This window comes from Pogoniulus pusillus, chromosome 8 (assembly GCF_015220805.1).
Source record: "Pogoniulus pusillus isolate bPogPus1 chromosome 8, bPogPus1.pri, whole genome shotgun sequence".
In the NCBI taxonomy this organism is placed as follows: domain Eukaryota; kingdom Metazoa; phylum Chordata; class Aves; order Piciformes; family Lybiidae; genus Pogoniulus; species Pogoniulus pusillus.
Genome location: NC_087271.1, coordinates 10,858,194 through 10,872,361, shown reverse-complemented (window position 1 = coordinate 10,872,361; position 14,168 = coordinate 10,858,194). Strand labels below are relative to the sequence as shown.

General features: G+C 42.8%; 1 protein-coding gene across 2 annotated transcripts in view; it reads right to left on the bottom strand.

The window, feature by feature from the left end:
* The window catches only part of ATF6 (activating transcription factor 6), a 115,871-nt gene that overhangs the window by 61,352 nt on the left and 40,351 nt on the right, over nucleotides 1-14,168 (bottom strand). For both annotated transcript variants that reach the window (XM_064147176.1, XM_064147177.1), the window contains exons 11-14: nucleotides 11,966-12,085; nucleotides 10,501-10,603; nucleotides 9,309-9,373; nucleotides 5,589-5,703 (exon numbers count right to left, since the gene is read on the bottom strand). In XM_064147176.1, the coding sequence (XP_064003246.1) occupies nucleotides 5,589-5,703; nucleotides 9,309-9,373; nucleotides 10,501-10,603; nucleotides 11,966-12,085 (403 nt within the window). The remainder of the gene's footprint in view (nucleotides 1-5,588; nucleotides 5,704-9,308; nucleotides 9,374-10,500; nucleotides 10,604-11,965; nucleotides 12,086-14,168) is intronic.

The following is a 14,168-nucleotide window of genomic DNA, read 5'->3' as shown; positions in this document are numbered from 1 at the left end:
CAAGGGAATCTGACTGTTTAAAGCATTGCATCACAAGAAGGACTTAGGAACTCTTAATCCATGGACATATTTCCCTATATTTGGAAAAGGAGACTGTTTGCAGGAAGGTGGAAATGGTCTAACCAAGGGGTGGGTCCAGGGGGAGTGACCTTGAACCTGACCCTGAATGGTCTGGACCCCTCCCCAGGGGTGGGTCTGAACATCACCAGGTGATTCATGGTTAGCCCACTCCTCTTCCTGTCTAAAGATCCACAATAGCAGGGGGACTTCGTGCTCTCTCTCTGTGCTCCCTGCTTCCCTGCTTCCCAGCATCACCATCCTGCTCTCTTTGTTTCACCATGTGGCCATCACCCATGAGGCAGACAAAGCCATTACCATCAAAACCTGGTTGTATTTACACATTTTGTATTTGTTTTCCCTTCCCTATACCTTTGTAACTTCCCTACCTCAGATACCTTTTTAATTTATTGCTAAACTTTTCTTTTTAACTTCCAAATCACAGTGAGGTTGTTTCTTTGGGTGTGCTTGCCTTTTCCTCTCTCTACATCTAATTCCTTTCCTTTGGGAAAGAAAGGGGAAGAGGGAAGGGCACTCTATAAAATTGTTATTGGTTTTATCAAATATACCACACAAGAATGGAACAATCTGGTGCAGCATTTATAAGCCAGAGTAAATTGGAAGATGTTTTCCTCCAATGTTTTACTGAATTACCTGTTATCTTCTGCAGTGAAAACAACAGCTTCCTAAAAGTTCAGCAGCAAGGAAGAACAAAACTGTCAAGTTAACACACCAAGAAGTAGATGGTGATGAGCCCTGCCTAGAAGGGATGTTGGCTGCTGAGGCCTAGCATAGCTGGGAGACAACACAGTCTCCAGTTGTGCCAGGGGAAGTATAGGCTGGATGTTAGGAGGAAGGTCTTGCCAGAGAGAGTGATTGACATTGTAATGGGCTGCTCAGGGAGGTGGTGGAGTCACCGTCCCTGGAGGTGTTCAGTGAAAGACTGAATGAGGCATTTATTGCCATGGTCTAGGTGACTGGATAGGGCTGGGTGATAAGTTGGACTAGATGATCTTGGAGGTCTCTTCCAACCTGGTTGATTCTATGATTCAAGAATTCTTTACTCACTGGCACTTACATATTTCTTCTTGTTTTGGAATGACATTACACAGCCCCCTGGAAACAGCAGAAAATTAATTTCTCTAGAGTCCAAGAATAGAAACCCAGATTCTTACACAATAAGAATGCTTACCATGGTTAAGAATGGTACAGATGCTACTTTACTTTCCTCTCTCCTCCTCATGCCCCACCCCCTGCATCACCAAACTCCAACTGTAACTATGCAGACACGAAAGCAAGGAAAATCAATGAGATTCTGAGAAATTCAGTCTTACAGGTACCAAGCATCACCAAAGGATGACACAGTGCACATAAACTTTGCTCCTGTACCTAGCACCTTCAGAAGTCCTGCTATGCAAGAGCAGCAAATGCCATTTTCTATAAAATCCAAGGAATTCAGGAGCACAGCTCATGTTGTCCGAGGGAGGAAGTGCAGCAAACACACAAAATCTGTGTTACAGTGTTACATTTCAGCATATGAGCCCAGGAGAGATGCTGCGTTATCTGACACTGCACACAGATCACAAAGCGTGTGGAAAGAGGATTCCAGAGACATCAGATGGAAAGGACCTCTGAGAGAAATTCGTAGTCACATCTGCTCCCTGGAACTCTTCACAGGATGATTCCCATTCTTCTGTATATGGCTGTTAGCAGTTTATTAAGTGCTTGGGAGTGTCCCCAAGGCAAACAGCCAGAGACAAAGCCTATCATCTCCAGGCCTTGCCTTCTAACTTGGACAAGCGAGCAAGCAACCCTAGCACCGAGGTGGAAACCAGTCCCTTCTCTCAGCTATTAATCATCAGTGAAAAAGGAACTATGGTCTAAAGAAAATGAAGTCAGCAGTCCTCATGCAAAGGTGAAAGGGCAACTCCCTGGTTGGGGCCCTGCCGATGGCACCCCTCAGGCTGTGCAGGAGTCCTTTTTCCTGCACTCACAGAAGAATCCAAGCAAGCCATTTAAAAGTGCCTCAAGGGCACGGCTTGTCACTAGCTCAGGTCTGCCCTGTTAAAATAAGAACTGAGGTAACGCATAAAACTGCTTCCCATCTGAGGACATCTCATTCATAAAACAGAAATACCAACAGCTTTGCCACTAAATAAACTTCACAGCTGGTTTAAAATGCCCCCACACCTCTCCCTGAAATACAGCAGAGCCAAGCAGTGGGGATTCCGTGGCCCAAGACACACCATTCCCAAGGACAGATCTGCAGGCTGGAAGGAGAGCTGACAACTTCCAGGGCATTAATCCCACGGAGTAAACAGAACCTACCCACCGGCACATGCATTCAGGTGGACCAGAGCAGCAGCAAGTGAAGACCTAGACAGATACAATCCTGCTTTTTGTTCAGAGCTCCCAGAAAACCTTTTCAAATCAGTTCTCCAGTCCCCTCTACTCATCCTCCGGATATGTGGAGCCTGGTGCAGGCTCTATTTGTGTTGCTAGCTGAAAGAACTGCAGAACATGCCAAGCATTTAATAACAAAATTCCAGCCTTGTGACACAACCCACTATTCCCAACACTGGAAACTAACTTCATATTTCTACTCAGCATAAAACTCTCATCCTAGCAAGAGCACTGCTATTCTTGTTTTGCCTCAACCTTTCTAAAGAGACATTTCTCACACATTAAGCAAGTTACTGTAGGTCGGGGTTGTGCTACCTGTGCACACAGGGCACCTGCAGACTGGTACAATCATGACAACGTAGCAACTGCTAGAACTAGTTATGCCCAGCAGAGCCGGTTGCAGCTGAATGAGATGCTGTACCTGCAACTACTGGACTCCCATCACCTTAGAACCCCCTTCAGAGTCCTCCTCTGATGAGGAAGCAAATGGAAAGCTGCAGGAGCCTAGAAAAACTGTGGCTGGGAGTGAGCATACAAAGAACAATCTACTATCATGACTACAAAATAGGAAGGCAGAAGGCTGAGCAAGTGAAGACCTCTTCAGGCCAGAGCCAAATATGGACTACAGACATGTTTTAAAAGATTCATCAAGATCCCTGCAAAGTGGAGGAAAAAACCTCTTCCACCTCTGCTGTTTCAACCACTTGTTTACCTTATTCATTTCCATCACCAGAACCATCACTTTGTTTGGTTTTGGGCTCCCTAGTTGAAGAGGGACAGGGATCTGCTGGAGAGGGTCCAGCAGAGGGCTACGAGGATGATTAGGGGACAGGAGAGCATGGCTTATGAGGAGAGGCTGAGGGACCTGGGGCTGTTTAGTCTGGAGAAAAGAAGACTTAGAGGGGATTTGATAAATGTTCATAAGTATCTGAAGGCTGCCAGGAGTGGGGGGGACAGGCTCTGCTCACTGCTCCCTGGGATAGGAGAAGGAGCAATGGGTGTTAGTTGCAGCCAAATAGGTTTCGTCTCAACACAAGGGGGAACTTCTTTACTATAATGGTCCCAGAGCACTGGAAGAGGCTCCCCAGGGAGGTCGTGGAGTCTCCTTCTCTGGGGACTTTCAAGGCCTGACTGGATGTGTTTGTGTGTGATCTGTGCTAGATTGTATTGTCCTGCTCTGGCAGGGGGGTTGGACTCGGTCTTTTTGGGCCCCTTCCAACCCCTAACATCCTGTGATCCCATGAACCCAAGCTGCTTCTCACTATTGTAGTTCTCCTGGCTTCAAGACCACTCATGCTTGAAGTCCAGAAAGTGCCATCAAACATATGAAGTTCCATCCTAAAATAGCTTTAACCCTCACTAACTACACTGCAGATGTGAGGATATGCCTGCAAACAAGCCCATGCTGCATCCCAGCACAGACAGCATCACTCATCCATCTCAATAAGCAAAAAGCAGCAGGAAAATTGTGCCTGTGCAGAGAGTCCTGTAGAGTTGCAATATGTGATGTGCAAATCTCCAAAAGCAAGTGTTGTAGGGGAAGACAGAAACAGTATCACGTTAAGCTAGCAGAAATAATTTGTGCACAAGATACACATATTCCCAGAAACACAGAAGGCTTACATGCCTGCTAAACAAACACCTGTGTAACTATCCTGATTATAGGCCTGCTAGACATGTGTTTAACCACAGGGCTCACTGCCCTTTTGTGCTGTCATGCTCTGACCCACAATGTTTTTCTGTAAAGCTCTCTTTCCGTGTTTAACAGTGATGGACACATCCTGCAAAGATAATGATCCAGCTATATTATTGTTAAGAGTTGTGGAGCTTCCTCTGGAAACTTTCCAAACCTGCCTGGATGCATTCCTGTGCAGACTATCCTAGGTGATCCTGCCTTAGCAGGGAGGTTGGATCCATAACCTCTGCAGGTCTCTTCCAACCTTTAACGTTCTGCGATGTACAGAAACAAACTGAGCTTTAGCCTTGACTAAGTCACCTTTTGTGTTACAAGGTGTTACGGTTTTAAGTCTGCCGAGACCCTACCAAAGTACTGTGTCCAGTTCTGGAGGCCAGATTACAGGAAAGATATGGATGTGCTGGAATGTGTTCCAGAGAAGGGCCATGAGAATGACCAGAGGGCTGGAGCTACTCTGCTGTGGAGACAGACTGAGAGTTAGAGCTGATCAGTTTGGAGAGGAGAAGGCTCCCAGAAGACCTTATCACAATAAGGCCTTACAGTATCTGAAGGGGCCTATAGGAAAGCTGTGGAGGGACTTTATAGGATGTCAGGGAGTGATAGGACTGGAGGCAATGAAGCAAAACTAGAAGTGGGTAGATTCAGATTGGATGTTAGGAAGAAGTTCTTCACCATGAGGGCGGTGAGACACTGGAACAGGTTGCCCAGGGAGGTGTTGGAAGCCCCATCCCTGGAGGTCTTTAAGGCCAGGCTGGATGTGGCTCTGAGCAGCCTGACCTAGAGTGAGGGGTCCCTGTCCATGGCAGGGAGGGTGGAATACACGATCCTTGAGGTCCCTTCCAGCCCTGACAATTCTGCGATTCTAAAACTAGGGTCCTAAATTGTAACTAAAACTTTTGAGAGCATTCAGAGTAGGTCCCAAAAGGGGGCTGTGAGCAGAATAGAAGGGATAAATTTACCCCATTTCATTGGGTTGTTATTTTTCAATATAATCTGAGGCTCTGAGTGTTCTCATTCTCTTGTTTACTTGCCTTTTTCCATTGTCTCTCTCTCCCTCTGTCCTTGCCTGCTCTGCACATAAAAAATGTTTGGGTTACATTGTAGTAGCAAAGTAAGACAATATGGCCTTGCAATCTGCAGTGTCCAGGTGAGGAAGTGTCTGACCTTTTGTCCAGGGGGGTTAACTGGGTTTTTGTCTAGTTAAAACTGTGTATATATATATTTGTATATGTTTATTACCTTTATATTTAGTCAGCTTTGTAAATAATTGAATTTTACTTCCAAATTCTGAGTGGTGTGGTAATTTACCTCTGGGGGGAAAACTCGGACTTTCAGTGATGTAAAGGCACCACACGAGGAAAGTCAATCAGTGACAGAAACAGCCTAATGGGTACACGTAAAAGGTAAGCACTGAACAGCTACTAGGACTTACTCTGCGAAATGACACCACGTAGAATGTATCTTCCCTTCTATGAATAGCCTCAAAAAAGTCTTGATAGCTCCTTGGAGAGGCATAATACACTTGCAGCTCATTCCCTGAGTTCCTGCTGAAATAAAGAAAGGGGATATGTAATTATTTTAGACAAGGAAGGTAACTTCAGTGGGACAATGACTTCTAAAGATCTGCTTTTCTGGAGTACAGTTCTTCATTCATTGAGAAGTATGAGAACATTAAACAAGTGAAAACAGTGACACTACTGAGTATTTTCTGAAAGATCAAGGTGGTTTACAAGCTTCATTTTATTTGTGCTTTTGAGGCTGGCAAAAACCTGCTTGCTAGCTCAATAATGCAAAGAAAAATTTGGGAGTCAGCTTGAAGTGTCTTGAAAATTGTGATTACAGAATCACAGAATGTTAGAGGTTGGAAGGGACCTCCAGAGATCATCGCGTCCAATGCTCCCCTGCCAAAAGCAGGATCACCTGGAGGATGACTTCTGGAAATAGATTTTTAGCCAATTTTAGAAGTGTTATACTGAAATAAAATATCAACACTTTTTTAATTGCTAAGGACCTAAACCACCCAAACTGAAAGAAGTACAAAGTTAAGCATAAACAGAACTTTGCATTTACTGTCAAGTGACAGCCTCCCATGCTCTGTAATTGAGTGGTGTGTGTGTGTGTGTCTCTGGTCAACTTGAAGCTCTGCTCTTGATTTTTTACTCTCAAAGTAAAAATAAGATATTTGCATAACTCTGACTTATCTTTTTCACAATTCTCATCTTACATCTATCAGACACCCTGACTAAACTATTCTAAACAAAAACATTGTCAAGTTGTACAATCGTGGTACTTATCCACTATTTATCTTGGAGAGGTGAGAAATTCCAAGCACACATTGCTATTGTGTATTCTTCTCCAACCCCTTTCAAAAATAACATACTTAATCATACTGAAAAGCTGCACTTAACACAAACCATTAGCTGGACCCTCAAGTAGTTATCTTAATTCTTTCCCCCTTTAACAGCATGCTGCCTGCTTGCAGTATTTGTAGCAAAAACACTAATCAAGCTATGCCTCCCAAGCTGTCTTCTGCTGACCCAGATTTCAACTCTGCTGGCCAACTTAGATTATTTTAGTGTGTTTTCACAATACACACAACTATGCACCCAAAACAAGGCACAAAGCCATCATCAAGTGGTTTTCTTAAGCAGCAGTAACAGTAGATCATTATTATCTCTTCCTTTACTGCCAATATAATCTTGCTGCAATCAAAAGGAGGCTGTGGCCAGGTGGGGATTGGTCTCTTCTCTCAGGCGACCAGTGACAGAACGAGGGGACACAGACTCTTAACTGCACCAGGGGAGGTTTAGGCTGGATGCTAGGAAGAAGTTCTTCACAGAAAGAGTGATTGGCCATTGGAATGGGCTGCCCAGGGAGGTGGTGGAGTCTCCAACTCTGGAAGTGTTTAAAACGAGACTGGATGTGGCACTTGGTGACGTGGTTTAGTTGATTAGATAATATTGCATGATAGGTTGGACTTGATGGTCTTTTCCAACCTGATTGATTCAGCCATGGACTGTATGTGCCAAGCCAGTTGCCCTTTAACGAGACAGAGGGTTCAAGAGCAAGCAGCTCTACCCTATATATAGACTTCAGCAGAAGTATGCAAGTGGGGAACCAGATCACATCCCTCACACACAGGAAACAGAGATTGGAGCTAATTTGAGCTTGATTACTCACTCATAAAAACATGTAGGCCCACCAAGCCACCCTTGAGACTCAGCACTGAAGTTGTGCTGTGATAAAAGGCATGACGCCCACACGCTGCTCAGCAACACACATCCTGAAAACTGAAACGGGTCCCACAGATCCACTTCCTCGCCCACACTCAAGAAGATACAACTAGACATAAAAAACAGCCTTTTATAATTCTAAATCCAGCCATGGGAGAAAGCTGTTCCAAAGCACTTGGAAAACGTTGGGCCTTTACAAAGCTCTCCTGGGTTCAAGTCTATCATCAATCCCAATTTCCAAGTGATACCAGTAATCCACTGATACTACACCATAGTTACCTTTGGATATGGAAGAGTAGCCACTATGGACTCCTCCATGAAAGGAAGCTCCCTTCCTTTCCAATGGAAGTCTGGAAGCTTCCTTCCTTTCCAAGGGAAGTTTAGAAGTTGCCTTCCCTTCCCTGAACTTTAAGATCTGAAATCAGATGCAAAGCTACCAATTGCTTTTTGTAATATGTTAACACATGACAAGAAAGTATCATATTAAACTGTGCATATCACATGATCAAAGGACATTGTTAGACATCACAAAGCAGTAGGATGTTGCACATGTGTTTGCTTTAAGAAGGAAGGAGGTTGTGGACACAGAGCTTTCTGCGCCAAGAACCACAATTTTAACTGTGCAAAATTCAGAAACAAAAATAATTGGAGAGTCCCAGTTTGGTATCTTGACATCTAAACACACACTTGCAAAAATCCTTGTCAAAAACAAAGCTAAAAAGACAGAAGAGTGATAGAAGGGCAGGTTTAGATCCTGCTAATATTCTTCTGTTCATGGACTCAGATCATCACCAAAGGTGTTCTAGAAGGTAACGGTCACCCAGTTTCCAATTACAGCACTAGAGGAGGCTGAGGAGGCTCTCACTGCAATCTTCAGCTTCCTAATGGGGGTTACAAAAGGAGGTGGACACAGTCTTTTCAGACAGACACACAGTAAACCTGAAGTGAAACCTGCTTTGAGAAGAGGATTGAACTGGAGGTTTCCAGAGGTGCATTACAACCTAAAGTGCCCTGTGATTCTGTGATTTCATGGAGCATCTAATAGCTGACAACTCTGGGAGGAACTGGAAGTCTGTTCTGTGTTCTTAGCAGTTCCAGGACAGTCACAGCATGCAGCTGCCATGACTCACTAGTCCTGTTCATTTAAATATCATTCATCCAAAATAACCCTTACTTCCTTCTGAGCATAGCAGATTATTCCATGCAAAGCTGTGATGCTGCAGACTGCTCCTAAGAACCCGGATTGCTTTGTTCAAGAGCAATGCAGGTATGTGCATTAAACAGTTTTATGCCATCTGGCTTGTTTGTTCAGACTTCAGTTAAAAGACATCCTCCATCTGCCTGCAGAACTAAAAAAAGATTGTTCTTTTTTCTTCTTATTAGTCAAGGATTATAAAAAATTTGGCAGCCTGGTTTCCATAACATTTGCCTGCAGCTTGCTATTTTCTCCCAGGCTGATCCTGCTTTCAAAGCAGCATTCCAAACGGAAGGGCCACAGCTGCCTTAGTTTCAATGGCAACATTTCAGGTGTCCTTCCCACTTTATACTCCATCCTGCTTACTTCTCTTTGCCACTTCAAAGCACAGGACCTTTTAAACAAGGTCACAGAGAATTTAGGAGAGAGAATTTTTGTTTCCTTAAGCTCTTCTCTTCAGTTCTTCCTGTGCCCAAGAAAGAATGACAGGACAGGTATATGAGATGTGGGGGGGCAGGTAGAGAGAATTAGAAAACTCTGGGTTATACTCTAATCATCAGGGCAAATGAAGAGATAAAGACAAACTATGCAAACAAGATGTAATGATACATTATACTTTGTCCAAATAGCTTGGTAATAGCTACAATGGCATTTTCTACCAGCTGTTGGTGAAAAACTAGATTATTAAGTAGAATGCAACAACAAAGCAGTTGCTTCGCCTTACCTGAGGCTGGTGTCTGTGTAAGGCATAGCCATTAGCTGGGAATCTGACTTCTTACTGAGGGAGCTCTGAAAAAGGGGGAAAACAAAAAGAGGATACAAAATTAAACCAGTAAAGCATTTCCTTAGTTTGGCACTACATAAACCAAGATGCACACCTGTGGTAGCAAGTGAATGTGTAAGGGGGTGAGGAGGTTTATCAGTGCCCTAACCAATAAACATGTTTTCCCACTGGTGAAACACAAGTGGCTGAAATGGCCAGCAATCAAACTGGAAACACAGAATAACAAAGTGTTTTACTACAGCCAAATTGAAAGTGACATTCAGAGACAAAGAAGGGAGCCTGGCATCACACACAGTTGCATGTATTGTGTCATCTAAGTGCAAAACCTGCTGTCAGTGATGTCAGATGGGCAGGATTCTGAGGTCAAATCCGCTTTGAGCCGCTACTGAAATTTGCTACCCACAAGACACCCCTGGTGTCTGAAAGAATAGAACCACATGAACTTGCCCTGCTTTAAAGTTCTACCATTCTCCTTGGGACACCAGCAAGAAGAATCCGAAGTTTAGAACTCTGCAATTTTCCTCTAGAAGAGTGTGTGGCATTTCCCACACTGTTAAGTTCAATTCCTTTTAAGGCTGTTCCTAGCTCTTTATCAAAGTCTGTGGTCTCCACTTCATTCTCACTATTGGTATACCAAGTAGATGAAAGAGATGTTTTTAAATGGTAAATATGAGCATAAGTCTCCTGATTCTGTAGTCTTGCATATGTGTGTAGCAAAAACATGTAAAAATGAAATACATCAACCATCAGCTGTGCCCCTTAATCTTGAGCCAGATGAATATGCTGGTTCATTTTTTCCATTAACTAGCAGTTTATCCTTATCCTCACCCAGCCTTACAAAGAGGTCATAAAAGTAATTTTAGGCAACACTCAACATCTTTCAATGACTGCTAAAAAAAAATCAAAAACCTTTAGCCTGAATCCAAGAGCAGGAATAGAAGAACTTTGACAACATAATAACTCAACCAAACCCAGCAATTTCAGATGGGAAGTGTTGAGTACCTTAATTACAGGCACGATTGCTACTTTTGTCTATAATGACAAGCACAGGCAGAAGCAAGAGAGAATATTGTGTTATGTTGTCTGAAATTATCTTGTCACTCTGTTGACTCACCAGTATCAACTTGCCTACCTGCATAACCCGTGCCTTCTGCTGTTGGCTATTTGACAGCCTTCTGGATCTTGTTCGTTCCACTTCATGCCTATGAACCCATCCTCGAAGTTCATGATTTAGCCTAGAAAAAACCATGGCATCCACAGATATTTCAAAGCACAGTGGCCAAAGGTTTGTCATTTTATCAAACAGTTTAATTAGCTATTATAAAGGCATAACAGATGTGGGAGCTTTGGAGTTAACACTCTAGTTTTATTCCAATTTCTAAATGAAGGATTGTATTGGATACAGAAGAACAACAATAGCTGAGTCTGCATCATTCTATTTGTTTACTGTTTAGGATAAAGACTGCTGCAAAACCAATTTCATTCCCTTTGCCTCTCTGCCTCCTCCTCCTTGCTCTCACTCTTCCCTCCACTCTGACTGACTTCTGCTGCACTAACCTTGGCTAAGTAGATCACAGTTGGGGCCCTTCTGTTTTTCCCTCTCTCTTGGGAGGAGAATAAAGTGGCAGTTGGCCCCTTCTGGGCTTTGTCCAGGGGAGGATTTCTGTGTTATTTCTCAATTGTAAACAATTGTAAATATGTTTTGTACATATGCATTGTATTATATGCTTTCAGACTTCAGCTTGCTCCAAATATATAGCTTCACTTGTTTCCAAGTCTTCTGAGCTACTCTGGTGATTTTATTTGGGGGTAATTTTTAACCCACCACAGCAGATTACTACTCTTTTGCTTTATGATCACTTATTTTTAATAGCAGAGTAACAAACCAGAAGTATCTGTAAGTTATTAGGATCGTGGATGTTTGAATATAAAGCAGTTGCAGTTGTTTCTTTTGCCTTATGAACAGTACTTCTGAAATTACTGGAAGGACTAATGAAATTTATAATCAAAAGTGTATCAGTTGAAGACAAAAGCTCGCTTAAGAAGGCTGAAATATAGCAAACAAATTTGGGGAAAAGAATGGCCAAAGATGCACAGAAATAAGGTTAGTGGCATGCTCATATCTCTGGAAAAAGCAAAGTGTTTTCTAGGGGTGATTAAAGCACATCTGCAATGTCAGGTTAAGCCTGCTTGTATCAGAAGCTGAAGAGTAGGAGACCATCTTCCATGTATTTCAAACTGAACAAGCTTTTTAGCTGGACTTGACTTCCATATTGGAAGCACTTCTACACATGAAGTGATTTCTCTTTTGAGTCACAAAAAACCTTCAGGCAGTCAGAAAATTGTTTTTTTGATTATTGCTAAGTGAGCAGTATGAAAACTGAGTGAAAATCATTACTAAAACCATCAAAAGATAACAGCTGTCAATCTCCTGTCTCCATGGTAGTAGCCACTGGACAGCACAGACACAGAGGCACTGGCTGGATGCTCTGAGACCATCAAGCAGAGCTGACAGTCCAGTAGCACCCACAAAACACACCACTCCCAGCTAAACTCCTAACCAAAGCTTAAACTCTCAGCAAACGTTGGATACTCACCTGAGTGACTCTGTCCGGTTGATCAGAGGTCGGCAAGGGGGTGAGGGTGGTGAAATATACAAGAGTGGTTCTTCTGAGACTATCATCAATGCTTTGTTATCAGATACAGAACCATCATAACTGGGGTTAAAAAAAAAAGGACAAGACATTAAGAAATATCTTAAAATAGTTTTTCCATGAACCTTTATCCAAATCCAAAGAATAAGAACTATCATGAGCAAACCCAAAAAGGTTAGAGTTGCTCCTGTGGGATCTCTGAAACAGGTGTATAATAATTCCTATGAAACATTCAATGGTCTTTGGCAGTTCCCCAGAGGAGTCTGATAGCACTCAATGGACAGTTGAGAACTGGGAGATCACAGGATATTAGGGGTTGGAAGGGACCCAAAGACATCATCGAGTCCAACTCCCCTGCCAGAGCAGGACCACACATTGTAGCACAGCTCAGAGAAATGCATCCAGACAGGCCTTAAAAGTCTCCAGAGAAGGAGATTTCACAAGCTCTCTGGAGAGTCTGCACCAGTGCTCTGGGACCATTACAGTAAAAGAAGTTCCCCCTTGTGTTGAGGTGGAACCTCTTGTGCTGCAACTTACACCTATTGCTCCTTGTCCTATCCCAGGGAGCAAGTGAGCAGAGCCTGTCCCCCCACTCCTGACCAGCACTCAGATGTTTATAAACATGTTGGATCTCTCCCAGACAGGCCAGATACTGAAGGAAAATGTAGCCTGCAAAATAGTCCCCATAATATGTGAATGATGAGAAGCAATTTTCTCTTTCATTCCAGAGCTGTGCAAGATTTGCTACAGAAATACTGTACTTATTAGCTGCAAAACCCATGAGCTATCTGACAATGGAGCAGTCAAAAATACTGCAGCTGAGTGGAGAGGAATAACAACTCCAATAGTCTCCAGAAGCTACCTTGGCTTTGATTAAAGGTAAAAGCATATATTTCAATTAAAAAATGCATGGCATTCTCAGCCACAAAGTAAAGCCTTATACTCCCTTCTTCTGGTTAGCTGTACCTCCTGGGGGGTTAATTGCTTAACCAAGTGCCTCTTCTAAGGGTATCAGTAATGCTTTCAATTTGGACAGAGAGTTGTAGCTACTAAACCTCAACTTCTTTCTGAAAAATCAGGTACAGGAGGTTATAAAAGCCTTATTCACACTCCCCTCCCTGTTTCAGCTTTCTCTCCATCTTCTGCTGTTTACTGCACCTAGAACTGACAAAGGAGAATACAGAGCAAAGAGCTCACAGCACACCATAAAACAGTGGAGTGAAAGAAAAAGGGAGGTAAAGGCACTGAGCATATCCTCCTAAGAGAACCACTCCACTACGTCACAAGTCATGACCTGAAAAATGCCACATAGGACACAAAGCCAAAGCCTTCATCATGGCTATAGACCTAAAACATTCCTGATTTACTGCCTTTTTTTCCTGTATGGCAAAATACATGAGGGCTTTCTGCACATCTGTGCCTGGCTTTGTTCAACCAGCCAAAACGCTCTACTGGAAAGGGATGATTGGCTAGGATAAATCTTGTAAGGGAAAAACATGAGCTGGATTAGCCAGACTTCAATCTGGAGACAATTATATGTTCACTTATGCAATGAATGTTAGAGATCTAGGAAGCCTGAAAGCAACAAGATAATTAAATAATGGCTAAGCATAAGGATGAACTCAGAGATTTCTGAAACTGCACAGTGCTAAGTTCAGAATATGTTTTTAATCCTGAACTTCCCCACTCTTCTCTCAACCAACTAAGAAAATAAATCCTTCAGCTTCAAAAATAAGAAGAGACAGATAACATGACAAATACCATAACTATGCAAGTTAAAGTACAGATCAGGGAAAAACAGCAGCGGGATGAAGAACTGAAGAAGGTCATGAAAATCTCCATTCCATACACTTGTTTATATGCTCTCTGCCACCCCACTGTCCTAAACACAGCCACGTGTACACTTCTGAATCTCTATCTACTGGGTGAGCCTGGAGATAAAACATCATATTTCTTTGAAAAATAACTTGGTAACATTTTATTATAATAATAATAATAATAATAATAATAATAATAATAATAATAATATCATCAGCTTTCAATACACAGTCTTTGTAAATTCTCTGTAAGACCTATGATAAGAGCTCCCAAGTGCCCTGCACCTGGGAAGGAACAATAAATTGCACCAGTACAAGTTGGAAGGTGA